The sequence below is a fragment of the Garra rufa genome, chromosome 5, assembly GCF_049309525.1.
Source record: "Garra rufa chromosome 5, GarRuf1.0, whole genome shotgun sequence".
Classification (NCBI taxonomy): domain Eukaryota; kingdom Metazoa; phylum Chordata; class Actinopteri; order Cypriniformes; family Cyprinidae; genus Garra; species Garra rufa.
Window position 1 is genome coordinate 39,634,261 of NC_133365.1, and position 27,924 is coordinate 39,662,184.

The 27,924-nt window shown below is 38.4% G+C and overlaps 1 protein-coding gene across 2 annotated transcripts; it reads right to left on the minus strand.

The window, feature by feature from the left end:
- Nucleotides 1-3,392: 3,392 nt before the first annotated feature.
- Nucleotides 3,393-26,991, minus strand: ctsll (cathepsin L, like). 2 transcript variants are annotated; one of them, XM_073839401.1, is made up of 7 exons: nucleotides 26,854-26,991; nucleotides 26,632-26,754; nucleotides 26,258-26,410; nucleotides 25,932-26,156; nucleotides 3,988-4,156; nucleotides 3,746-3,863; nucleotides 3,393-3,628 (listed from the first exon to the last, which is right to left on the minus strand). In XM_073839401.1, the coding sequence occupies exons 1-7, from the start codon at nucleotides 26,977-26,979 to the stop codon at nucleotides 3,529-3,531; spliced, it is 1,014 nt and encodes a 337-aa protein (XP_073695502.1). In that variant the 5' UTR covers nucleotides 26,980-26,991; the 3' UTR covers nucleotides 3,393-3,528. The 2 variants fall into 2 exon arrangements, with proteins under 2 accessions (XP_073695502.1, XP_073695503.1); XM_073839402.1 differs by having other exon boundaries at nucleotides 26,632-26,750; nucleotides 26,850-26,991.
- Between the last annotated feature and the right edge of the window lie 933 nt (nucleotides 26,992-27,924).

Sequence of the window (27,924 nt, forward strand, 5' to 3'; positions counted from 1 at the left end):
ATTACACCACACCTCACATACTGCTTTAGTATTCAAAAAAAAAAAGGTAACAGCACTGACAGGTAAGTGTTCTACTGTCCTGGTACATAAATGCAATCTGATCTATCTTTATCAAAAAGCTATTTGTGAGAAGACTTAATATAACAATAGAAAAAGTGGCAACAAAACAATGTTACAAGATTCACAGTTTACCAGTGATCTTGTTTATTCCACATTGCAATAAATCACACTGTCAATTTACTACCCTTGTCTGAACTATAACAATGGCACAGGAATACTAAACTAAGGCCTTTTTTTAATGGTGGACTTTCAGTAAGTAAGAATGTTGAGCAAAGTCTCTACCAGCAGAGGTCGCTCTTGCAACAGAAATGTTTATTATATGACTTTCTTCTTTTACCACATTTGTAATTAAATAATAGTAAATTATTTTAAAATATATATATATATATATATATATATATATATATATATATATATATATATTGATAAAAAAAAGTGTTTCAAGCTAGTAATCATCAGCCGCACTTTTTAATAAAGCAAAGCTTCAATAAACAATGTAACTCTATATCACTCCTGGACTCATTGCTGACATGCACCATGATCAAATTAAGTTTGAGACAATCAAAGCAAACGCTGTAAGAAATGATTTGTGTGAATAACATTTGATAACCATGAAGATGGCTGATATTATAACCAGAAGCTGCTTACAACAGCAGTGGAATGGCAAAGCCAAGCACATGACTCTGAATGACTCTCTAACAAGCACACACAGCATGTACTGACCTCTCATATTTACAGCTCAAACTTCAAAGCCAAGCTAAGTAGCGTTATGTCAATGTCTAGGCACATTATCACACACTGGTGGATTTTGACAAAAAAAATAATAATAATCAGCATGATGTTCGAACAAATATGGCAGAATTTATACAACTAATGTATTTTTCACTAGAACAGTGTTGCTTGTGTTGTTACTGTTTGTGTTTACACCTGGTAATAAGGGCATATAAAAAAACTAAGTACAGTACCAACAAAATAGAGAGTGTGTGTATTATATGTGACCCTGGACCACAAAAACAGTCTTAAGTAGTACAGGTATATTTGTAGCAATAGCCAAAAATACACCGTATGGGTCAAAATTATTTTTCTTTTATGCCAAAAATCATTCGGGTTTTTTTTATGCCAAAAATATTAAGTAAGGATCATGTTCCATTAAGATATTTTGTAAATTTCCTACCGTAAATATATCAAAGCTTAATTTTTGATTAGTAATATGCATTGCTAAGAACTTAATTTGAACAATCAGTGTTTTGATTTTTTTTTTTTTTTTTGCACCCTCAGATTTTCAAATAGTTTTATCTCGGCCAAATATTGTCCTATCCTAACAAACCATACATCAATGGAAAGCTTTTAGATGATGTATACATCTCAGTTTTAAAAATGTAACCCTTATGACTGGTTTTGTGGTCCAGGGTCACATGTGAATACATTGTGCAGTATGCCTACCTTGCTTTACTTGTTTCATCAAATCTTGATGTAAACGTTTATCCCATCTTGAAAATTTCAACACAGCTTGGCTCTGCATATTTTGTGTGTCTAAAAAGGGGATACGAATGTAAACATTTACATTTCTCACATACATATACTAACCTCAGCACCTTAGCGTCTTTTGTATTTTATTATTGTGTTTTAAAATAGTTTATAAAAATTAATACATATGTTTTATAATCCTGAACAGAATTAGAAAATGTGGCCAACCGGTTTATACTACTTCACTAACAACACACTACTAACCTGGTCCCAGTAACATTACTTTCCGGCGTAGACGATTTTTTGTTGTAATGCCACAGTCATATATTGTGTCTTTGACAACTGCAGTTATTTTTCAAGCATCAAGTGGAAGTTGACAAACGTTGAATGGCTTCAATAACTACACTCTTGTCCAAGTTTTTCAGGAAAAATGTCATTTAGCGTTGTTTACCATCTCTAGCTCCCGAGGCCGCCACTAGCGCCAAACAGTGGCTTATTATGATCACCTGAACTTGCGCGTGACCGCGTGCACAAATTTAGTCCTATCATTTAAATTATTTAGTTTATAGTTTTATTGTACTTTTTTTCATTACAAATTGTATTACAGTTATGATCATCAGTGACAATAATTCAATGGTAATCAGATGAATATCTGCAGATTTTAAACTTAAATGGCGTCCTAACGGTGCCCTCATGCGATAAATGTTGGAAAATGTAATCAATGTAAAGAATAAATAAGAATAAAAGAGTACAGGATAGTCTTCACATATGAAGTCTGCCAAATAAAAAGGTAAAAGAACAGCAGAGTACACATAGGCCTATATTTTCTCCATTTTGAAAATACAATCCTATTAGGGATTGGTAATTTGAGCAATGACCTTGAAAATTTCACAGATACCAACTCATGAGGGCAAAATACAAGTAAATTTAGGTGTATTGTCCAAAACTCAATAACTGATTATTAATCAATAAAATTAATTTCATGGGGCATTTGAAATCCTTGTGAAATTCTTAAACCATGTTGGAAGATGTTAATGAAAAGCCCTAGTTCATGACTAGTATAGTTAAATATTTAACTTTTTCCCTTTAGTTCAGGACTATTTAGGTCTGTTTTTACTTGGGAAGTATGGTTTAATCTACAATAGCAGCAAACCAGTAATTACTTGCACCAACACAATTTTTAGTAACAGGTTGTAGGTCCATTGATTACGGACCATTTTGTTTACTGATGTAGTACAGTATTCAGCAACTTAGAATAAGGTTTGGTAGTGTTGCGATCATGGTAAAACATTTGACAGTCTATAGAGTGTTTGCACTTACGTCTTGATTTGGTCAGTTACCCAGATGCGCAGCTATATTAGCGATACTCAGTGCAACTTATGTAAACAGCAGGAATTGCACGGTAAATGTACGTTTGTGATAATCTACGGTGTCTAAACCAGAAAAAAAAAAAAAACTGCTGCTTGGGCCTTCGGTTAAGCCACATTGTGTTCTTAAACCATGTTTGCATGAGACTCCATGTGTACACAAACATACAGACTCTTACAGCTTTCTAAGCCAGTATATTTAATATTAAATGCATTTACAGTTCAAGTAGATAGAGCACAATTTGTACACATACTTGTAACACTCGACATGAGCCATGTTCACAAGAGTAAGCTTTCAAATACAGTGAAGTGACTTGCAATGAAAATGGCTCACTGGATGAAAAGAAATTGTAAACTTCTGATAGATTAGTGCATTCCAACATAGCTTAACTTTGATTAAAAAAAAAAAAAAAAATTCTGCCACAAAATATTCTGGCAATGTCCCAGACTAAAGTGACTTTTTAAAACAAAAAAAACGGACAAAGTGTTCATAACGAAAGCCACATATTAAAGTCCTAAATGCCTTACAGTATTAAAAACCAAAACAGTAAAACTTAAAAACACCATAAAAGATTAAAAGAAACAAAGTAGGCCAACTACTGGCATTTCCAGAATGCTCTCGAGTCCAGTGGCCTTACACTAGGGGATAGCTGGCAGATGTCGCAATGCCACAATGGTTCTGTCTGTCTCTAGCCATGTAGACGTAGCCTTTGTCACCCCATTTCTCAGTCCAGCTAGAAACACAGAACAAGCTCCAGTTAAAAGCCGTGCAAAAGAGCTTGTGCCTTAAATGTTATTGGAAAAACTAGAATTGAGTGCATCATTAATTGGACAGCAGAAACAAGTCATACCTGTTCTTTACGATCCAGTACTTCCTCCCAGTAACATCAGCACCCTCATAACCATAACCAACCACCAGGACTCCATGGTCAAGTTCTTCACTGCTGCACTCCTTCTCATAATAGATGCCTACAGTAGAAAAAGTAAAAAATGAGATTCAGTCTGCTTCAGGTTTACGGACAAGCCATGTAGTTTTGTAATAGTGCATATAGAATTAAACCATTTACACAGCTCAGGAATGAAGATCACTCACCAGATTGATAGAACTGGAATGATTCATGTGCAGCATCAATAGCAACAGCTACAGGACCAACAGCAGCAACAGCCTTCATCAGTGCATGTTCTTTACCACTGGGAATGTCCACAAAACCAGTGTCATTTCCAGCATTGTAACGGGGGTCATAGCGGCACGGTTGATCATCCTGTATTTAAAAAGAAATAATTAAATTATTAAAGCTGCAAGCAGCGATGAACGGGCCCTCGCACACGGGCTCACCGCCGACCGGTGGCTTTAGGAACACAGCAAACGGTGGGCAGTATGCTTTTAATACAGTAAATGTAGGAAAAATAGATCAAAGTCACTTAAATGTGCCAAACTTCCTGCTGCCAGCTGGTGGCGCTATGCCTATACCTGATTATTGGCATGTAGATGTGTTCAGGCCAGCACTTTCATCAAACATATAAAGTTTGGTGCAGATTGACCTTGGTATGTGTGATTTAGTGCAAGATATGATATATCCTGCTGCCAATAGGTGGCACTATAATAATATCTGTATATTGGCCTTTAGATGTCTTCAGGCCAGGACTCTTACCAAACATGTGAAGTTTGAGGCAGATCGGACATTTTATGGCTGAGTTATAACAACTTTTATGTCCATGGCGAAACATCAAACTTTGTCAGGCCGCCATGGACACGCCCTTTAACGAAAACTCAAGATCTTCACAATTTAACATCTCTAAGGCCTCGAGATCAGACTGAGCAAATATAATGTTGATATCATTAAATCTCTGGGAGGAGTTTGGTACAAGTCATTTCCTGTTGCCAACAGGTGGCGCTGTGATTATAATAGAATATAGGCCTTCAGATTGGTTCAGGCCAGGACTCTTATCGAACATGTGAAGTTTGAGGCAAATCGGACATTTTATGGCTGAGTTATAACAAGATTTATATCCATGGCGAGACCACGAAATTTGCCAGGCCGCCACGGACACGCCCTTCAACGAAAACTCAAGATCTTCGCAATTTAACATCGCTAAAGCCTTTTTATTAGACTGACCGATTTTGGTGTTGATCTGATTAAATCTCCAGGAGGAATTTGTTGCAGAGTACAGCATGACACTTCCTGGTGACTGCAGGTGGCGCTATGAGTAAAACTGAATATGGGCATGTAGATGTCTTCAGGTCAGGAGTGTTATCACACATGTAAAGTTTGGGGCAGATCGGGCATTTTATGCCTGAGTTATAGCAACTTCCTTTTTCATGGCGAAACATCGAAATTTGCGAGGCCGCCACGGACACGCCCTCTGATGAAAACTCTAGATCTTCGCAATTTAACATCACAAAGGGCTTTAGATTAGACTCACCAAATTTGGTGTTGATCCGAATAAATCTCTAGGAGGAGTTCGTTCAAGTATGACGCCTGAAAATGGCAAAAATGACACAAATTTTGCTAAGAAAATGAATAATAACCGACTTCCTGTTGGGTTTCGGATTTTGTCCCAGGAGGCTTTTTTGTAGGTTTTGGTGTGTTACATGTGTGTACCGATTTCCGTGCATGTACGTGAATCACAGCTGAAAGCGCACACCGCTGAACGTCTAAAGGTGGCGCTGTCGAGCCATTTTGCCACACCCACTTCTGAAACCCAAATCAGACGTAAATTTTCGCCAGGTTTGATGTGTGTGCAAAGTTTTGTGAGTTTTCGGGAATGTTTAGGTCCTCTAAAATGCGATTCACTTTGGAGAAGAATAATAATAATAATTAAAGCTGCAAGCAGCGATGAACGGGCCCTCGCACACGGGCTCACCGCCGACCGGTGGCTTAGGAACACAGCAAATGGTGGGTAGTATGCTTTTAATACAGTAAAAATAGGAGATAATGTCAAAGTCACTTAAATGTGCCAAATTTCCTGCTGCCAGCTGGTGGCGCTATGCCTATAACTGATTATTGGCATGTAGATGTGTTCAGGCCACCACTTTCATCAAACATATGAAGTTTGGTGCAGATTGACCTTGGTATGTTTGAGTTAGTGAAATATATGATATATCCTGCTGCCAACAGGTGGCGCTATGATAATATCTGAATATTGGCCTTTAGGTGTCTTCAGGCCAGGACTCTTACCAAACCTGTGAAGTTTGAGGCAGATCGGACATTTTATGGCTGAGTTATAACAAGTTTTATATCCATGGCTAGACCTCGAAATTTGTCAGGCCGCCACGGACACGCCCTTTACCGAAAACTCAAGATCTTTACAATTAAACATCGCTAAGGCCTTTATATTAGACTGACCGATTTTGGTGTTGATCTGTATAAATCTCTAGGAGGAGTTGGTTTTATAGTACAGCATGACACTTCCTGTTGCCTGCAAGTGGCGCTATGACTATAACTGAATATGGGCATGTAGATGTCATCAGGTCAGGAGTGTTATCACACACGTGAAGTTTGGGACAGATCGGACATTTTATGCCTAAGTTATAGCAACTTCCTTTTTCATGGCGAAACATCGAAATTTGCTAGGCCGCCACAGACACGCCCTCCGATGAAAACTCTAGATCTTCACAATTTAACGTCACAAAGGGCTTTAGATTAGACTCACCAAATTTGCTGTTGATCGGAGTAAATCTCTAGGAGGAGTTCGTTCAAGTATGATGCCTGAAAATGGCAAAAATGACACAAATTTTGCTAAGAAAATTAATAATAACCGACTTCCTGTTGGGTTTCGGATTTTGTCCCAGGAGGCTTTTTTGTAGGTATTGGTGAGTTACATGTGTGTACCGATTTTCATGCATGTACGTGAATCATAGCTGAAAGCGCACACCGCGGAACGTGTAAAGGTGGCGCTATCGAGCCGTTTTGCCACACCCATCTCTGAAACCCATATCAGACATCCATTTTCGCCAGGTTTGATGTGTGTGCAAAGTTTCATGAGTTTTCGGGTATGTTTAGGCCCTCAAAAATGCGATTCATTCCGGAGAAGAAGAATAATAATAATTAAAGCTGCAAGCAGCGATGAACGGGCCCTCGCACACGGGCTCACCGCCGACCGGTGGCTTTTGGAACACAGCAAATGGTGGGTAGTATGCTTTTAATACAGTAAAAATAGGAGAAATATGTCAAAGTCACTTAAATGTGCCAAATTTCCTGCTGCCAGCTGATGGCGCTATGCCTATGAATGATTATTGGCATGTAGATGTGTTCAGGCCACCACTTTCATCAAACATATGAAGTTTGGTGCAGATTGACCTTGGTATGTTTGAGTTAGTGAAAGATATGATATATCCTGCTGCCAACAGGTGGCGCTATGATAATATCTGAATATTGGCCTTTAGGTGTCTTCAGGCCAGGACTCTTAACAAACATGTGAAGTTTGAGGCAGATCGGACATTTTATGGCTGAGTTATAACAACTTCTATGTCCATGGCGAAACATCAAACTTTGTCAGGCCACCAAGGACACGCCCTTTGACGAAAACTCAAGATCTTCACAATTTAACATCTCTAAGGCCTCTAGATCAGACTGTCCAAATATAATTTTGATATCATTAAATCTCTAGGAGGAGTTTGGTACAAGTCATTTCCTGATGCCAACAGGTGGCGCTGTGATTTTAATAGAATATTTGCCTTCAGATTGGTTCAGGCCAGGACTCTTATCAAACATGGGAAGTTTGAGGCAAATCGGACATTTTATGGCTGAGTTATAACAAGTTTTATATCCATGGCGAGACCTCGAAATTTGTCAGGCCGCCACGGACACGCCCTTCAACGAAAACTCAAGATCTTCACAATTTAACATCACTAAAGCCTTTTTATTAGACTGACCAATTTTGGTGTTGATCTGATTAAATCTCTTGGAGGAGTTTGTTGCAGAGTACAGCATGACACTTCCTGTTGCCAGCAGGTGGCGCTATGAGTAAAACTGAATATGGGCATGTAGATGTCATCAGGTCAGGAGTGTTATCACACATGAGAAGTTTGGGACAGATCGGACATTGTATGCCTGAGTTATAGCAACTTCCTTTTTCATGGCGAAACATCGAAATTTGCGAGGCCGCCACGGACACGCCCTCTGATGAAAACTCTAGATCTTCACAATTTAACGTCACAAAGGGCTTTAGAATAGACTCTGCAAATTTGGCGTTGATCCGAATAAATCTCTAGGAGGAGTTCGTTCAAGTACGACGCCTGAAAATGGCAAAAATGACACAAATTTTGTTGAGAATATTAATATTAACCGACTTCCTGTTGGGTTCCGGATTTTGCTCCAAGAGACTTTTTTGTAGGTTTTGGTGTGTTACATGTGTGTACCGATTTCCGTGCATGTACGTGAATCACAGCTGAAAGCTCACACCACTGAACGTCTAAAGGTGGCGCTGTCGAGCCATTTTGCCACACCCACTTCTGAAACCCAAATCAGACGTAAATTTTCGCCAGGTTTGATGTGTGTGCAAAGTTTTGTGAGTTTTCGGGAATGTTTAGGTCCTCTAAAATGCGATTCACTTTGGAGAAGAAGAAGAATAATAATAATTAAAGCTGCAAGCAGCGATGAACGGGCCCTCGCACACGGGCACACCGCTGACCGGTGGCTTTAGGAACACAGCAAATGGTGGGTAGTATGCTTTTAATACAGTAAAAATAGGAGAAATATGTCAAAGTCACTTAAATGTGCCAAATTTACTGCCGCCAGCTGGTGGCGCTATGCCTATAACTGATTATTGGCATGTAGATGTGTTTAGGCTACCACTTTCATCAAACATATGAAGTTTGGTGCAGATTGACCTTGGTATGTTTGAGTTAGTGAAAGATATGATATATCCTGCTACCAACAGGTGGCGCTATGATAATATCTGAATATTGGCCTTTAGGTGTCTTCAGGCCAGGACTCTTACCAAACCTGTGAAGTTTGAGGCAGATCGGACATTTTATGGCTGAGTTATAATAACTTCTATGTCCATGGCGAAACATCAAACTTTGTCACGCAGCCACGGACACGCCCTTTAACGAAAACTCAAGATCTTCGCAATTTAACATCTCTAAGGCCTCTAGATCAGACTGACCAAATATAATGTCGATATCATTAAATCTCTAGGAGGAGTTTGATACAAGTCATTTCCTGTTGCCAACAGGTGGCGCTGTGATTATAATAGATTATTGGCCTTCAGATGTGTTCAGGCCAGGACTCTTATCGAATATGTGAAGTTTGAGGCAAATCGGACATTTTATGGCTGAGTTATAACAAGTTTTATATCCATGGCGAGACCTCGAAATTTGTCAGGCCGCCACGGACACGCCCTTCAACGAAAACTCAAGATCTTCACAATTTAACATCACTAAGGCCTTTATATTAGACTGACCGATTTTGGTGTTGATCTGTATAAATCTCTAGGAGGAGTTGGTTGTGGAGTACAGCATGACACTTCCTGTTGCCAGCAGGTGGCGCTATGACTATAACTGAATATGGATATGTAGATGTCATCAGGTCAGGAGTGTTATCACACATGTGAAGTTTGGGACAGATCGGACATTTTATGCCTAAGTTATAGCAACTTCCTTTTTCATGGCGAAACATCGAAAATTGCGAGGCCGCCACGGACACACCCTCCGATGAAAACTCTAGATCTTCACAATTTAACGTCACAAAGGGCTTTAGATTAGACTCACCAAATTTGCTGTTGATCGGAGTAAATCTCTAGGAGGAGTTCGTTCAAGTACGACGCCTGAAAATGGCAAAAATGACACAAATTTTGCTAAGAAAATTAATAATAACCGACTTCCTGTTGGGTTTCGGATTTTGTCCCAGGAGGCTTTTTTGTAGGTATTGGTGAGTTACATGTGTGTACCGATTTTCATGCATGTACGTGAATCATAGCTGAAAGCGCACACCGCGGAACGTGTAAAGGTGGCGCTATCGAGCCGTTTTGCCACACCCATCTCTGAAACCCATATCAGACATCCATTTTCGCCAGGTTTGATGTGTGTGCAAAGTTTCATGAGTTTTCGGGTATGTTTAGGCCCTCAAAAATGCGATTCATTCCGGAGAAGAAGAATAATAATAATAATTAAAGCTGCAAGCAGCGTTGACCGGGCCCTCGCCGTCTGGCAGTCGCCATCCCGATAGCATCAGGAAAACGGTGCCTGGTTGGCACATGCATTCACAGTAACCCTTTGGAGTAACCCTTACTGTCTCTCCTCCTGTCTGACTCTTTCTCTTACCACCCATCCCACCTCCTTACACTCAGCCACTTACCACACAAACACACACATAGAGTGCAGAGCAGAGTGAGATCAGATTTGTTTTTTAATTTTCTTTCATTCGTGGAGTTTTGTATAATTATGAAATGAACTGTGTTTAATCAGAATGAATAGTTATTTGTATGAAAAAAGTTTCAAAGAGTTAGGATGCTGCACTTTAAATATATAATAAATCATTGAAAATTGAAAATGGAAAATGAAATTCTAGGCACGCTATCTGCCTCAAAAACACAGGAAACAAATATTTGAATGTATTTTGTATTTTTATTTATTTGCCATGGCAACAGCATTTGATGCATCAGGGACGCCTTTACAGACTCTCATCGGCCGTGTTTTTACATCATTCTGATGAAGTTTGAAGAAAATCGAGTACAAAAATATTGTTCGTTGTTCGTTCGTGTGTTAGTTCATTAACCAATGTTAACAAAAGAGACCCTATTTTAAATAGTTACCATGTTTTATGATCTACATCAATTTTTTAATATTATTTTAATGATATATAAGCATCTGTGAAATAATTATAAACAAATATATTAAAAATAAATACATATTAACTTAGTTGATGTATTTGTTTCTCATTCTAATTAAGTGAACTGAGCAGTATAGTGTCATACTTATAAGATTTTTTATTCTATCAGTGAGATTGTATATATGTATATAAATCATATAATTTTTCCTTAAAAGATTAAAAAAAGATTTTAATGCTCTTTAAGCACCTATACAAAATAATTATGTAAAAGTACACTGACAGTACAGTCTATATCAACTGATTCTATGGATTATTTTCATTCTTATACACTGAGAATGAGCTAAATAGCATTAGAGGTCAAACGATTCCTTATCTTATGAGGACCTCTAGTGTTCATCCCTGGTATTAGAGCTTTAATCTGACAAATTTATGTGACACTTTTAATGTTTTTGGGGCCTCTGAGCATGATAACATTTTGAAACTACACGTATTTCCTAAGAATTTCTTGTTCTTTATATGTAAAAAGTTTTGATGAGTTAGAATAATGCAATTTAAAGATATATGAAAATAACTCTTCATCTTTTTTATTGTTACTTTCATAAATCACCACATCAACACCGTTCAAGATGTCCCAAAGCCGTTCACAATTTAACATCTTCAGTATCTTGGCATCATGTTGACAAAGTTTGGTGTGAACTGTCTGATTCTGCTATGAGTGATATGAATTTATTCACAGCTATATTTAAAAACACAGGAAACAAATGTTAAAGTTTGACATGTTGCCATGGCAACAGCATTTGATGTATCAAGGACCCCTTCACAGATTCTCATCGGCCGTGTTTTGATATTATTCTGATGAAGTTTGAAGCAAATTGAGTAAAATTAAGAGGTTGATTTAAAAGCGTTTTGCAAGCAACACACTTCCTGCTGCCAGTTGGTGGCGCTATAACTTTGACTCATAATAGTCACATCTCTGTGATCGGTATCATACGACGAACAAACTGCTTAAGTTTGGTCAAAATCAGATAAAGTGTGTCAAAATTATTAGACATTTCCTGTTTCTCATTTCTCGCCATAATTTGTCGCCCTGCCACGGCCAAACCGTTCGAGATAGCAAAAATCCCCTGGCAATTTTGCATTCCCAATATCTTGAGATCATGCTGACCGAGTTTGGTGGCCATCGGTGGAAAGGTCTAGGAGGAGTATTTCAAATTCCACAGCTTGATTTTTCCAAAAATCCATATTTAAATAAAAATAGCTGACTTCCTGTTGGTCGTAGCTAATGGGTGTAAATTAGAAAGTTGTCCGGCTTGATGAGTCCAATATATGTACCGAGTTTGGTGACTGTAGGACAAAGTAACCCCCCAACTTTTGTCAAAAGGTGGCGCTATGGAGCGCCTGCTCCACGCCCATTTATGGGCTTTTATCAGTGTTTAACTGTCATTAATACAGATGTGTGTGTTGAGTTTCATGAAATTCTAAGCATTTTAAGTGGCTCAAAAACACAAAAAACTAAAGTTAAAGTTTGACACGTTGCCATGGCAACATGATAAAAGTTATGGATAACGCCCTTCACAGATTCTTATCGGTCGTGTTTTGACATTATTGTGATGAAGTTTAAAGCAAATTGAGTAAAATTAAGAGGCTGAGTTTAAAGCGTTTCAAAAACGTCACGCTTTCTGCTGCCAGTTGGTGGCGCTATAACTTTGACTCATAAGAGTCACATCTCTGTGATCGGCATCAGACGATGAACAAACTGCTGAAGTTTGGTCAAAATCAGACAAAGTATGTCAAAGTTATTAGGCACTTCCTGTTTCTCATTTCTCGCCATAAATTTGTCGCCCCGTCACGGTCAAACCGTTCGAGATATCAAAAATCCCCTGGCAATTTTGCGTCCCCAATGTCTTGAGATCATGCTGACCGAGTTTGGTGGCCATCGGTGGAAAGGCCTAGTAGGAGTATTTCAAATTCCATTGCATGCACTTTTTAGACATCCCTGAATAGCCGACTTCCTGTTTGGCGAAGCACGGACTATGAGTGTGAAATTTGTTCGGCCCGATGAGGTCTATATGTGTATGAATTTTGGTGACTGTAGGTCAACCGTTGTGCGCTCCAGAGCCCTTCAAAAGTCGCAATTTTTAACGCTGTGCCATGCCCCCCCCAGGTGACCCCCCCATGTCAAAGTCTGTCCGGCCCTGATGGCCGCAGGTTCCAATGTGTGTGCAAAGTTTCAAGAGTTTTCGTGTATGTTAAGGCCCCCGAAATCCCCCAAAACATTGAAAAAAAAAAAAAAATAATAATAATTAAAGCTGCAAGCAGCGATGAACGGGCCCTCGCACACGGGCTCACCGCCGACCGGTGGCTTTAGGAACACAGCAAATGGTGGGTAGTATGCTTTTAATACAGTAAAAATAGGAGAAATATGTCAAAGTCACTTAAATGTGCCAAATTTCCTGCTTCCAGCTGGTGGCGCTATGCCTATAACTGATTATTGGCATGTAGATGTGTTCAGGCTGGCACTTTCATCAAACATATAAAGTTTGGTGCAGATTGACCTTGGTATGTTTGAGTTAGTGAAATATATGATATATCCTGCTGCCAACAGGTGGCGCTATGATAATATCTGAATATTGGCCTTTAGGTGTCTTCAGGCCAGGACTCTTACAAAACCTGTGAAGTTTGAGGCAGATCGGACATTTTATGGCTGAGTTATAACAACTTCTATGTCCATGGCGAAACATCAAACTTTGTGACGCCGCCACGGACACGCCCTTTAACGAAAACTCAAGTTCTTCGCAATTTAACATCTCTAAGACCTCTAGATCAGACTGACTGAAGATAATGTTGATATCATTAAATCTCTAGGAGGAGTTTGCTACAAGTAATTTCCTATTGCCAACAGGTGGCGCTGTGATTATAATAGAATATTGGCCTTCAGATGTGTTCAGGCCAGGACTCTTATCGAACATGTGAAGTTTGAGGCAAATCGGACATTTTATGGCTGAGTTATAACAAGTTTTATATCCATGGCGAGACCACGAAATTTGCCAGGCCGCCACGGACACACCCTTCAACGAAAACTCAAGATCTTCACAATTTAACATCGTTAAAGCCTTTTTATTAGACTGACCGATTTTGGTGTTGATCTGATTAAATCTTTTGGAGGAGTTTGTTGCAGAGTACAGCATGACACTTCCTGGTGCCAGCAGGTGGCGCTATGAGTAAAACTGAATATGGGCATGTAGATGTCATCAGGTCAGGAGTGTTATCACACATGTGAAGTTTGGGGCAGATCGGGCATTTTATGCCTGAGTTATAGCAACTTCCTTTTTCATGGCGAAGCATCGAAATTTGCCAGGCCGCCACGGACACGCCCTCCGATGAAAACTCTAGATCTTCGCAATTTAACGTCACAAAGGGCTTTAGATTAGACTCACCAAATTTGCCGTTGATCCGAATAAATCTCTAGGAGGAGTTCGTTCAAGTATGACGCCTGAAAATGGCAAAAATTACACAAATTTTGCTAAGAAAATTAAAAATAACCGACTTCCTGTTGGGTGCCAAATTTTGCTCCAAGAGGCTTTTTTGTAGGTATTGGTGAGCTACATGTGTGTACCGATTTTCGTGCATGTACGTGAATCACAACTGAAAGCGCACACCGCGGAACGTGTAAAGGTGGCGCTATCGAGCCATTTTGCCACACCCACTTCTGCAACCCATATAAGACGTAAATTTTCGCCAGGTCTGATGTGTGTGCGAAGTTTCATGAGTTTTCGGGTATGTCTAAGCCCTCAAAAATGCGATTCATTTTGGAGAAGAATAATAATAATAATTAAAGCTGCAAGCAGCGATGAACGGGCCCTCGCACACGGGCTCACCGCCGACCGGTGGCTTTAGGAACAAAGCAAACGGTGGGCAGTATGCTTTTAATACAGTAAATGTAGGAAAAATAGATCAAAGTCACTTAAATGTGCCAAACTTCCTGCTGCCAGCTGGTGGCGCTATGCCTATAACTGATTATTGGCATGTAGATGTGTTCAGGCCACCACTTTCATCAAACATATGAAGTTTGGTAACTCACACCTTGGTATGTGTGAGTTAGTGCAAGAAATGATATATCCTGCTGCCTACAGGTGGCACTATAATAATATCTGTATATTGGCCTTTAGATGTCTTCAGGCCAGGACTTTTACCAAACATGTGAAGTTTGAGGCAGATCGGACATTTTATGGCTGAGTTATAACAACTTTTATGTCCATGGCGAAACATCAAATTTTGTCAGGCCGCCATGGACACGCCCTTTAACGAAAACTCAAGATCTTCACAATTTAACATCTCTAAGGCCTCTAGATCAGACTGACCAAATATAATGTTGATATCATTAAATCTCTAGGAGGAGTTTGGTACAAGACATTTCCTGTTGCCAACAGGTGGCGCTGTGATTATAATAGAATATAGGCCTTCAGATTGGTTCAGGCCAGGACTCTTATCGAATATGTGAAGTTTGAGGCAAATCGGACATTTTATGGCTGAGTTATAACAAGTTTTATATCCATGGCGAGACCTCGAAATTTGTCAGGCCGCCACGGACACGCCCTTCAACGAAAACTCAAGATCTTCGCAATTTAACATCGCTAAAGCCTTTTTATTAGACTGACCGATTTTGGTGTTGATCTGATTAAATCTTTTGGAGGAGTTTGTTGCAGAGTACAGCATGACACTTCCTGTTGCCAGCAGGTGGCGCTATGAGTAAAACTGAATATGGGCATGTAGATGTCATCAGGTCAGGAGTGTTATCACACATGTGAAGTTTGGGGCAGATCGGCCATTTTATGCCTGAGTTATAGCAACTTCCTTTTTCATGGCGAAGCATCGAAATTTGCCAGGCCGCCACGGACACGCCCTCCGATGAAAACTCTAGATCTTCGCAATTTAACGTCACAAAGGGCTTTTTTCTAGACTCTGCAAATTTGGCGTTGATCCGAATCAATCTCTATGAGGAGTTCGTTCAAGTACGACGCCTGAAAATGGCAAAAATGACACAAATTTTGCTGAGAAAATTAAAAATAACCGACTTCCTGTTGGGTGTCAAATTTTGCTCCAAGAGGCTTTTTTGTAGGTATTGGTGTGTTACATGTGTGTACCGATTTTCCTGCATGTACGTGAATCACAGCTGAAAGCGCACACCGCTGAACGTGTAAAGGTGGCGCTGTCGAGCCATTTTGCCACACCCACTTCTGAACCCCATATCAGACGTAAATTTTCGCCAGGTTTGATGTGTGTGCAAAGTTTCGTGAGTTTTCGGGCATGTTTAGGCCCTCTAAAATGCGATTCATTTTGGAGAAGAATAATAATAATAATAATAATAATTAAAGCTGCGAGCAGCGATGAACGGGCCCTCGCACCCGGGCTCACCGCCGACCGGTGGCTTCAGGAAAACAGCAAACGGTGGGCAGTATGCTTTTAATACAGTAAATGTAGGAGAAATATGTCAAAGTCACTTAAATGTGCCAAACTTGCCGCTGCCAGCTGGTGGCGCTATGCCTATAACTGATTATTGGCATGTAGATGTGTTCAGGCCAGCACTATTATCAAACATATGAAGTTTGGTGTAGATTGACCTTGGTATGTTTGAGTTAGTGAAATATATGATATATCCTGCTACGAACAGGTGGCGCTATGATAATATCTGAATATTGGTCTTTAGGTGTCTTCAGGCCAGGACTCTTACCAAACCTGTGAATTTTGTGGCAGATCAGACATTTTCAGGCTAAGTTATAACCACTTCTATGTCCATGGCGAAACATCAAACTTTGTCAGGCCACCACGGACATGCCCTTTAATGAAAACTCAAGATCTTCACAATTTAACATCTCTAAGGCCTCAAGATCAGACTGACCAAATATAATGTTGATTTAACTAAATGCAATCAATGCAAGGACTTCAGATAAATGCCAACTGTGAACCAGTATGCTACAAATTCCCTATTTTCTGATGAAGATGATAAGAACATGATTCATGATGATAGCAAAATGTTATTATTGCTTGCTTTACGTCCACCACTTCTGCTTAAATGTCATTGTTACCTATCTGTACAATTTTTGTGTGGATATTGCTTTGCTGGTGACTCCTGTTATAAGACATCACTCTTAAGTGCTACATAACTAAGAATCAATAAGGAAGACGGTGCCCAGTTGGCACATGCATTCACAGTAATCCTCTGCTAGTTTGGATTTTAAGTTTACAGAATTGAAAGGGTTACACTTTAAAATCAACACACAGACACATACACACAAAATATAAAATGTTGCCATCCAGTTTCATTTGTTAAAATTAACTATATTAGTTAACATGACCAATAAATAAATAGCATTTATTAATGTTAATTAATATTAAGCTAAAAAAAAGTATTCATATAAAGTTTATGTACTGTGAATTAACATGAACATGAACACAGTTCATGTGGGTGTACAGCAATACACAATAAAGTGGTCTATAAACTCTTCATTCTTTCAAAATATCTTTAAAAATCAAGTTTAGTATTTTAACGGGGTAATATATATATATATATTTATAACTGATCTTAAAATTATGGTTTTCAGATGTTTTGAAGAGATAACAGTAACTTTTGTTTTGTTGTCAAAGTTTGTCATAATTTTTTATTATTATTATTTTATATTCAATAAATAACACTATGTAAATATTGTCTATCAATGAAGATAAATTGATCATGCTAAAAAGTTGTATTTTTTTTAAATCTTTTGCTACGTGACTGAATAGGACAAGTTCATGGTACAGTTAAGTAAAAAATAAATAAAAAACAACAACTGCAAAATACGAACAATGAAAGACAAAGTGACCCTTTATATTTTCTCAAAATATCAGACTCTCAAAGATCAGACATATTTATGTAATTAAAATACATATGTGCATTTTTTGTTCAAAGATGGTCTGTAGGATGGCTCTCTACTCTGTCACCCTCTCTGCCTCTCACCCCTCCCCCCTGCAATAATGAGCTTCTCTGTGCCTGACTGAACGCACACACATACTGTAGAGACATTCACCAGAGTGACAGCAGGTTTCTGAGTTATTTTTTTAATTTTCTTTAATTCATTGAAGCTTGTATAAAATTTATATTTCCAGCACTTGCTCAGAATGATTAGATCTCTGTGTGAAAAAAGTTTTAAAGAGTTTGGATGCTGCACTTTAAAGATATAAAAAATTAGGGTTATGTTTTTTACTATATCTTTAAAAAATCACCACGTCAACACCGTTCGAGATATCCAAAATCCGCTCGCAATTTAACATCTTCAGAATCTTCTCTTCATGTTAAAAAAGTTTGGTGTGAACAGCTGGTTGTTCTTAGGAGTAGTGTGAATTTGTTTACTACCTGATTTTTCAAAAAATCCACCTTCAAATCAAAATAGCCGGCTTTCTGTTGGTCTTAGCTAATGAGTTTGATTTAGAAAGTTGTCCAGATTGATGAGAACAATATATGTACAGAGTTTGGTGACTGTAGGAAAAACTAACCCCCCAACTTTTGTCAAAAGATGGCGCTATAGAGTGCCTGCTCCACGCCCATTTATGACCTTTTGCCAGTGTCTAACTATCATTAATATTGATGTGTGTGTTGAGTTTCATGAAATTCTAAGCATGTTATCTGCCTCGAAAAGACAGGAATGTAATTTTAAAGTTTGACACGTTGCCATGGCAACAGCATTTGATTTATCATCGACCCCTTTACATATTCTTTATCGGCCGTGTTTTGACATGATTTTGATGAAGTTTAAAGAAAATCGAGTAAAATTAAGAGGCTGATTTCAAAGCATTTTGAAAATGACACGTTTCCTGCTGCCAGTTGGTGGCGCTATAACTTTGACTCATAATAGTCACATTTATGGAATCGGCATCATACAAGGAACAAACTGGTGAAGTTCCATCAGAATCAGGCAATGTGTGCAACAGTTATTAGACACTTCCTGTTTCTCATTTCTCGCCATAACTTTGTCGCCTTGCCACGGCCAAACCGTTCGAGATATCAAAAATCTCCTCGCAATTTAGCGTCCCCAATGTCTTGAGATCATGCTGACCGAGTTTGGTGACAATCCCATGGAATTCCTGGGAGGAGTACGTTAAATTCCAGAGCATGTGCTTTTTAAACAGCCCTAAATATCTCACTTCCTGTTGCGTGGAGCCCATGACATAGAGTACAAAAGTTGTTCAGCTCGATGAGTTCTATATGTGTACCGAGTTTCATATCAATACGCGCAAGTATGTGTGCGCAGTACATCAAGTTTTCAAACTGTGTTCCAGGGGGCGCTGTAGAGGCCCTGAACCACGCCCGGGTCCCAGCCTCTGTGGCGTCCGGACGACGGCAGATTCCGACGTGTGTGCAAATTTTCAAGAGTTTTTGAGTATGTTAAGGCCCCCAAAAGTGCCCCAACGGTTGAAAAAAAATAAAAATAAAAAAAAAAAAAAAAAAAAAAAAACAAATAAGAATCCTTAGAAGAACAATAGGGCCTTCGCCCTTTTGGGCTCGGGCCCTAAATATTAAAGCTGCGAGCAGCGATGAACGGGCCCTCGCACCCGGGCTCACCGCCGACCGGTGGCTTCAGGAAAACAGCAAACGGTGGGCAGTATGCTTTTAATACAGTAAATATAGAAAAAATATGTCAAAGTCACTTAAATGTGCCAAACTTGCCGCTGCCAGCTGGTGGCGCTATGCCTATAACTGATTTTTGGCATGTAGATGTGTTCAGGCCAGCACTATTATCAAACATATGAAGTTTGGTGCAGATTGACCTTGGTGTGTTTGAGTTAGTGAAATATATGATATATCCTGCTGCCAACAGGTGGCGCTATGATAATATCTGAATATTGGTCTTTAGGTGTCTTCAGGCCAGGACTCTTACCAAACCTGTGAATTTTGTGGCAGATCAGACATTTTCAGGCTAAGTTATAACCACTTCTATGTCTATGCAGAAACATCAAACTTTGTCAGGCCACCACGGACATGCCCTTTAATGAAAACTCAAGATCTTCACAATTTAACATCTCTAAGGCCTCAAGATCAGACTGACCAAATATAATGTTGATTTAATTAAATGCAATCAATGCAAGGACTTCAGATAGATGCCAACTGTGAACCAGTATGCTACAAATAAGAACATGATTCATGATGATAGCAAAATGTTGTTATTGCTTCCTTTATATCCACCACTTCTGCTTAAATGTCATTGTTACCTATCTGTACAATTTTTGAATAATATATTTTTGTATAAAATTAATTGTTGTCATAACTAAGAATCAATAAGGAAGACGGTGCCCAGTTGGCACATGCATTCACAGTAATCCTCTGCTAGTTTGGATTTAAAGTTTACAGAATTGAAAGGGTTACACTTTAAAATCAACACACAGACACATACACACAAAATATAAAATGTTGCCATCCAGTTTCATTTGTTAAAATTAACTATATCAGTTAACATGACCAATAAATAAATAGCATTTATTAATGTTAATTAATATTAAGCTAAAAAAAAGTATTCATATAAAGGTTATGTACAGTGAATTAACATGAACATGAACACAGTTCATGTGGGTGTACAGCAATACACAATAAAGTGCTCTATAAACGCTTCATTCTTTCAAAATATCTTTAAAAATCAAGTTGAGTATTTTAACGGGGTGATATATATATTTATAACTGTTCTTAAAATTATGGTTTTCAGATGTTTTGAAGAGATAACAGTAACGTTTGTTTTGTTGTCAAAGTTTGTCTTAATTTATTATTATTATTTTATATTCAATAAATAACACTATGTAAATATTGTCTATCAATGAAGATAAATTGATCATGCTAAAAAGTTGTATTTTTTAAAATCTTTTGCTATGTGACTGAATAGGACAAGTTCATGGTACAGTTAAGTAAAAAATAAATAAACAACAACTGCAAAATACGAACAATGAAAGACTTAGTGACCCTTTATATTTTCACAAAATATCAGACTCTCAAAGATCAGACATATTTATGTAATTACACTACATACAGTATGTGCATTTTGTTCAAAGATGGTCTGTAGGATGGATCTCTACTCTGTCACCCTCTCTGCCTCTCACCCCTCCCCCCTGCAATAATGAGCTTCTCTGTGCCTGACTGAACGCACACACATACTGTAGAGACATTCACCAGAGTGACAGCAGGTTTCTGAGTTATTTTTTTAATTTTCTTTAATTCATTGAAGCTTGTATAAAATTTATATTTCCAGCACTTGCTCAGAATGATTAGATCTCTGTGTGAAAAAAGTTTTAAAGAGTTTGGATGCTGCACTTTAAAGATATAAAAAATTAGGGTTATGTTTTTTACTACATCTTTAAAAAATCACCACGTCAACACCGTTCAAGATATCCAAAATCCGCTCGCAATTTAACATCTTCAGAATCTTCTCTTCATGTTAAAAAAGTTTGGTGTGAAAAGCTGGTTGTTCTTAGGAGTAGTGTGAATTTGTTTACTACCTGATTTTTCAAAAAATCCACATTCAAATCAAAATAGCCGGCTTTCTGTTGGTCTTAGCTAATGAGTTTGATTTAGAAAGTTGTCCAGATTGATGAGAACAATATATGTACAGAGTTTGGTGACTGTAGGAAAAACTAACCCCCCAACTTTTGTCAAAAGATGGCGCTATAGAGTGCCTGCTCCACGCCCATTTATGACCTTTTGCCAGTGTCTAACTATCATTAATATTGATGTGTGTGTTGAGTTCCATGAAATTCTAAGCATGTTATCTGCCTCGAAAAGACAGGAATGTAATTTTAAAGTTTGACACGTTGCCATGGCAACAGCATTTGATTTATCATCGACCCCTTTACATATTCTTATCGGCCGTGTTTTGACATGATTTTGATGAAGTTTAAAGAAAATCGAGTAAAATTAAGAGGCTGATTTCAAAGCATTTTGAAAATGACACACTTCCTGCTCCCAGTTGGTGGCGCTATAACTTTGACTCATAATAGTCACATTTATGGAATCGGCATCATACAAGGAACAAACTGGTGAAGTTTCATCAGAATCAGGCAATGTGTGCAACAGTTATTAGACACTTCCTGTTTCTCATTTCTCGCCATAACTTTGTCGCCTTGCCACGGCCAAACCGTTCGAGATATCAAAAATCTCCTCGCAATTTAGCGTCCCCAATGTCTTGAGATCATGCTGACAGAGTTTGGTGACAATCCCATGGAATTCCTGGGAGGAGTACGTTAAATTCCAGAGCATGCGCTTTTTAAACAGCCCTAAATATCCCACTTCCTGTTGCGTGGAGCCCATGACATAGAGTACAAAAGTTGTTCAGCTCGATGAGTTCTATATGTGTACCGAGTTTCATATGAGTGCGTGCAAGTATGTGTGCGCAGTACATCAAGTTTTCAAACTGTGTTCCAGGGGGCGCTGTAGAGGCCCTGAACCACGCCCGGGTCCCAGCCTCTGTGGCGTCCGGACGACGGCAGATTCCGACGTGTGTGCAAATTTTCAAGAGTTTTTGAGTATGTTAAGGCCCCCAAAAGTGCCCCAACGGTTGAAAAAAAATAAAAATAAAAAAAAAAAAAAAAAAAAAAAACAAATAAGAATCCTTAGAAGAACAATAGGGCCTTCGCCCTTTTGGGCTCGGGCCCTAATAATAATAATAAACGAAGCAGATCCAATAGGGTCCTCACACCATCGGTGCTCGGGCCCTAATTAAAGCTGCGAGCAGCGATGAACGGGCCCTCGCACCCGGGCTCACCGCCGACCGGTGGCTTCAGGAAAACAGCAAACGGTGGGCAGTATGCTTTTAATACAGTAAATATAGAAAAAATATGTCATAAGTCATTTAAATGTGCCAAAATTGCCGCTGCCAGCTGGTGGCGCTATGCCTATAACTGATTATTGGCATGTAGATGTGTTCAGGCCAGCACTATTATCAAACATATGAAGTTTGGTGCAGATTGACCTTGGTATGTTTGAGTTAGTGAAATATATGAGATATCCTGCTGCCAACAAGTGGGGCTATGATAATATCTGAATATTGGTCTTTAGGTGTCTTCAGGCCAGGACTCTTACCAAACCTGTGAATTTTGTGGCAGATCAGACATTTTCAGGCTAAGTTATAACCACTTCTATGTCTATGCAGAAACATCAAACTTTGTCAGGCCACCACGGACATGCCCTTTAATGAAAACTCAAGATCTTCACAATTTAACATCTCTAAGGCCTCAAGATCAGACTGACCAAATATAATGTTGATTTAATTAAATGCAATCAATGCAAGGACTTCAGATAGATGCCAACTGTGAACCAGTATGCTACAAATTCCCTATTTTCTGATGATGATAAGAACATGTAATTCATGATGATAGCAAAATGTTATTATTGCTTCCTTTACATCCACCACTTCTGCTTAAATGTCATTGTTACCTATCTGAACAATTTTTGTATAATATATTTTTGTATAAAATCAATTTTTGTCATAACTAAGAATCAATAAGGAAGACGGTGCCCAGTTGGCACATGCATTCACAGTAACCATCTGCTAGTTTGGATTTTAAGTTTACAGAATTGAAAGGGTTACACTTTAAAATCAACACACAGACACATACACACAAAATATAAAATGTTGCCATCCAGTTTCATTTGTTAAAATTAACTATATCAGTTAACATGACCAATAAATAAATAGCATTTATTAATGTTAATTAATATTAAGCTAAAAAAAAGTATTCATATAAAGTTTATGTACTGTGAATTAACATGAACATAAACACAGTTCATGTGGGTGTACAGCAATACACAATAAAGTGCTCTATAAACGCTTTCTTTCAAAATATCTTTAAAAATCAAGTTGAGTATTTTAACGGGGTGATATATATATATATATAACTGATCTTAAAATTATGGTTTTCAGATGTTTTGAAGAGATAACAGTAACGTTTGTTTTGTTGTCAAAGTTTGTCTTATTTTTTTATTATTATTATTTTATATTCAATAAATAACACTATGTAAATATTGTCTATCAATGAAGATAAATTGATCATGCTAAAAAGTTGTATTTTTTTAAATCTTTTGCTATGTGACTGAATAGGACAAGTTCATGGTACAGTTAAGTAAAAAATAAATTAAAAACAACAACTGCAAAATACGAACAATGAAAGACTTAGTGACCCTTTATATTTTCTCAAAATATCAGACTCTCAAAGATCAGACATATTTATGTAATTACAATACATATGTGCATTTTTTGTTCAAAGATGGTCTGTAGGATGGCTCTCTACTCTGTCACCCTCTCTGCCTCTCACCCCTTCCCCCTGCAATAATGAGCTTATCTGTGCCTGACTGAACGCACACACATACCGTAGAGACATTCACCAGAGTGACAGCAGGTTTCTGAGTTATTTTTTAATTTTCTTTAATTCATTGAAGCTTGTATAAAATTTATATTTCCAGCACTTGCTCAGAATGATTAGATCTCTGTGTGAAAAAAGTTTTAAAGGGTTTGGATGCTGCACTTTAAAGATATAAAAAAATAGGGTTATGTTTTTTACTACATCTTTAAAAAATCACCACGTCAACACCGTTCGAGATATCCAAAATCCGCTCGCAATTTAACATCTTCAGAATCTTCTCTTCATGTTAAAAAAGTTTGGTGTGAACAGCTGGTTGTTCTTAGGAGTAGTGTGAATTTGTTTACTACCTGATTTTTCAAAAAATCCACCTTCAAATCAAAATAGCCGGCTTTCTGTTGGTCTCAGCTAATGAGTTTGATTTAGAAAGTTGTCCAGATTGATGAGAACAATATATGTATAGAGTTTGGTGACTGTAGGAAAAACTAACCCCCCAACTTTTGTCAAAAGATGGCGCTATAGAGTGCCTGCTCCACGCCCATTTATGACCTTTTGCCAGTGTCTAACTATCATTAATATTGATGTGTGTGTTGAGTTTCATGAAATTCTAAGCATGTTATCTGCCTCGAAAAGACAGGAATCAAATTTTAAAGTTTGACACGTTGCCATGGCAACGGTATTTGATTTATCATCGACCCCTTTACATATTCTCATCGGCCGTGTTTTGACATTATTTTGATGAAGTTTGAAGAAAATCAAGTAAAATTAAGAGGCTGATTTCAAAGCATTTTGAAAATGACACGTTTCCTGCTGCCAGTTGGTGGCGCTATAACTTTGACTCATAATAGTCACATTTATGGAATCGGCATCATACAAGGAACAAACTGGTGAAGTTCCATCAGAATCAGGCAATGTGTGCAACAGTTATTAGACACTTCCTGTTTCTCATTTCTCGCCATAACTTTGTCGCCTTGCCACGGCCAAACCGTTCAAGATATCAAAAATCTCCTCGCAATTTAGCGTCCCCAATGTCTTGAGATCATGCTGACCGAGTTTGGTGACAATCCCATGGAATTCCTGGGAGGAGTACGTTAAATTCCAGAGCATGCGCTTTTTAAACAGCCCTAAATATCTCACTTCCTGTTGCGTGGAGCCCATGACATAGAGTACAAAAGTTGTTCAGCTCGATGAGTTCTATATGTGTACCGAGTTTCATATCAATACGCGCAAGTATGTGTGCGCAGTACATCAAGTTTTCAAACTGTGTTCCAGGGGGCGCTGTAGAAGCCCTGAACCACGCCCGGGTCCCAGCCTCTGTGGCGTCCGGACGACGGCAGATTCCGACGTGTGTGCAAATTTTCAAGAGTTTTTGAGTATGTTAAGACCCCCAAAAGTGCCCCAACGGTTGAAAAAAAATAAAAATAAAAAAAAAAAAAAAAAAAAAACAAATAAGAATCCTTAGAAGAACAATAGGGCCTTCGCCCTTTTGGGCTCGGGCCCTAATAATAATAATAATAATAAACGGAGCAGATTCAATAGGGTCCTCACACCATCGGTGCTCGGGCCCTAATAATAATAATAATAAACGGAGCAGATTCAATAGGGTCCTCACACCATCGGTGCTCGGGCCCTAATAATAATAATAAACGAAGCAGATCCAATAGGGTCCTCACACCATCGGTGCTCGGGCCCTAATAATAATAATAATAAACGGAGCAGATCCAATAGGGTCCTCACACCATCGGTGCTCGGGCCCTAAAGATAGTCTTACATGTGAGGTTACGGAATGCTCAATACATTGTTGAAACGGGAGCAAAACCCTTAAGGTTGACACCCATGATAGATTAATTTGGCATCTGCAAGTCAGAAAGAGCATGCAACTTATTCTTACCGTTCCAAGGTAGGGATACGACTCCTCTGAATCCAGCCCATTGTTGTCCTGAACATACTGGAAAGCCTGGTCCATGAGGCCTCCATCGCAACCATGATTGCCCTCCGGTCCAGAACAGTCCACCAAGTTTTGTTCACTCAGAGAAACCAGCTTTCCAGTTTTGCGGAACAGCTGGCCTTCCAAGGCACCTGTTGAGCTAAAAGCCCAGCAAGATCCACAACGTTTCTAGGATCACAAAACAGGACTTTGTTACCAAACATGCCAATCTTAAAACACTACCAGATACAGAATAAACAGAAGCTCCAGGAAATTGAGGATCTGCTTACTTGGTCTTTGATAGGAGTAACATAGCCCTTCTCTCTCCAGTCAACCTGTTGAGGGGCTTCAAAAAAGCTGGGCTCCATGAACAAGGAGCCTTTTGATTTCCGGCTGGGGTCAAGATTGTAACCGTTCATCGCCTGTCGGAACTCCTCATTTGTCTAAAAGGGAGAAAAAAAAAAAAAAAAAAAAAAAAAAAAAAAAAATTCCTATTAAAACTATCCTATTATTTAAAAAAACAACAACAACAACAACAACAACACCCCACACAACTGCAGAGTCAATCAGAAGCATGAAAAGGATGCCAGTTTACAGCAAATAAATAAATAAATATATATATATATATATATATATATAATAGAACTCGTATTGAACTGCTCACCATATCTCCAAATTGGTTCATGCCCAGTCGGAAGGTGTGTTTGCCCACAGAGTGCTCAAGGTTGTGCAGCTCAATTTTCCTCAGATTCTTCTCCCACACCATTCTCCTCCAGCCCTCTTCTTTCTGAAGAAAACAGACATTGTAGACATAAGACCATTAGGATGTTGCTTTTCAATTGTTGAAACTTATCTTTGGCTTTAGACTCAAGTAGCTACTACCCACCTCATGATAGTTTTTTCCGTGCCAGCTCTTCCAGAGGTGCCAGTGATCGTCTAACTGCAGGTTGAAGCTTGGAGCAGCAAACACCGCACTCAAACATAGCGTGAGGAACGAGGCAAACAACATCATCCTGCCTGGAAGAATGAGACTGGGAAAGTGGAAAACAAAATATAATAAAAATGAATGTAACAGGAGTTACAGACTACAGCAGTAAACGTTTTATCGAATTACAAAGAGAAAAGCCTCAGTGTGTAAGTTATGTTAAGACCCTGAACAAGTACAGAGCCACATTAAAGCGTATAATAAAATATTCAACATTTGAAAAAATATATAAAATAAAATATTCAGGCAGCTTCATCTTAGGTTTAAACAAGCAATGACCACTTGTCCACTACAAAGAATAAATATAACTCGAGCACCGTATACTCAAGAAAAAAGAAAACCAGAAATGAAAGGAATAAACTTACCTTCAAAAAGCGAGTGAAATGATTGACTGTCATTGTATACAACTGAGCGGGTTTTAAAGCGTGCGTGAACACAGAGGCGCCCTCTCATTGGCTGTGGATGATGATGAGCCAAGTGTTCACAGCCAATCAAGTCAAGCAAAAATCTCATCTACTTATGTGATTTAGCATCACAAGATCAAGAACTCATCACTAGAATACAGTGATACTTCCATAAATTGTAACAAGATTAAAAGCTACATCCATTACCACTTTGCCTATATCCATCTTTATTTTATTTTTCTAAAATAATTGTTTATTTAAAATATCTATACATTTAATTAGGGTGGTTTGAAAATAACAGAGATTTGTGATCAGTTAAAATTAATGTTTTAAATACTGGTTATTGCAAATGATTCATTTTGTTAATGAGAAGCTCATAGTTTGTTCTGTGCTAATTTTCAAGTTGATTTGTGCTTGTCATGAGAAGCATGTGTGACAAATGCAACATGCTCAGACAGAAAATAAAGTGAAAACACTTAGGCCATTGAGAAAATTCCCTAACTAAGCGTTTTGAAGCACAATCAGCGGCTTGTGTTTTGACTTCTAATACACTAAATATAGTACTTCT

Bases quoted from the DNA above. Each gene is read 5' to 3' on its own strand.
- ctsll (XM_073839401.1), bottom strand. From the start codon at position 26,979: ATGATGTTGTTTGCCTCGTTCCTCACGCTATGTTTGAGTGCGGTGTTT. The intron at 26,411-26,631 runs GTGAGCAGTTCA...TCTCCCTTTTAG, and splicing joins TGAACCAATTTGGAGATATG to ACAAATGAGGAGTTCCGACA. The intron at 3,864-3,987 runs GTGAGTGATCTT...TTTCTACTGTAG, and splicing joins ATTCCAGTTCTATCAATCTG to GCATCTATTATGAGAAGGAG.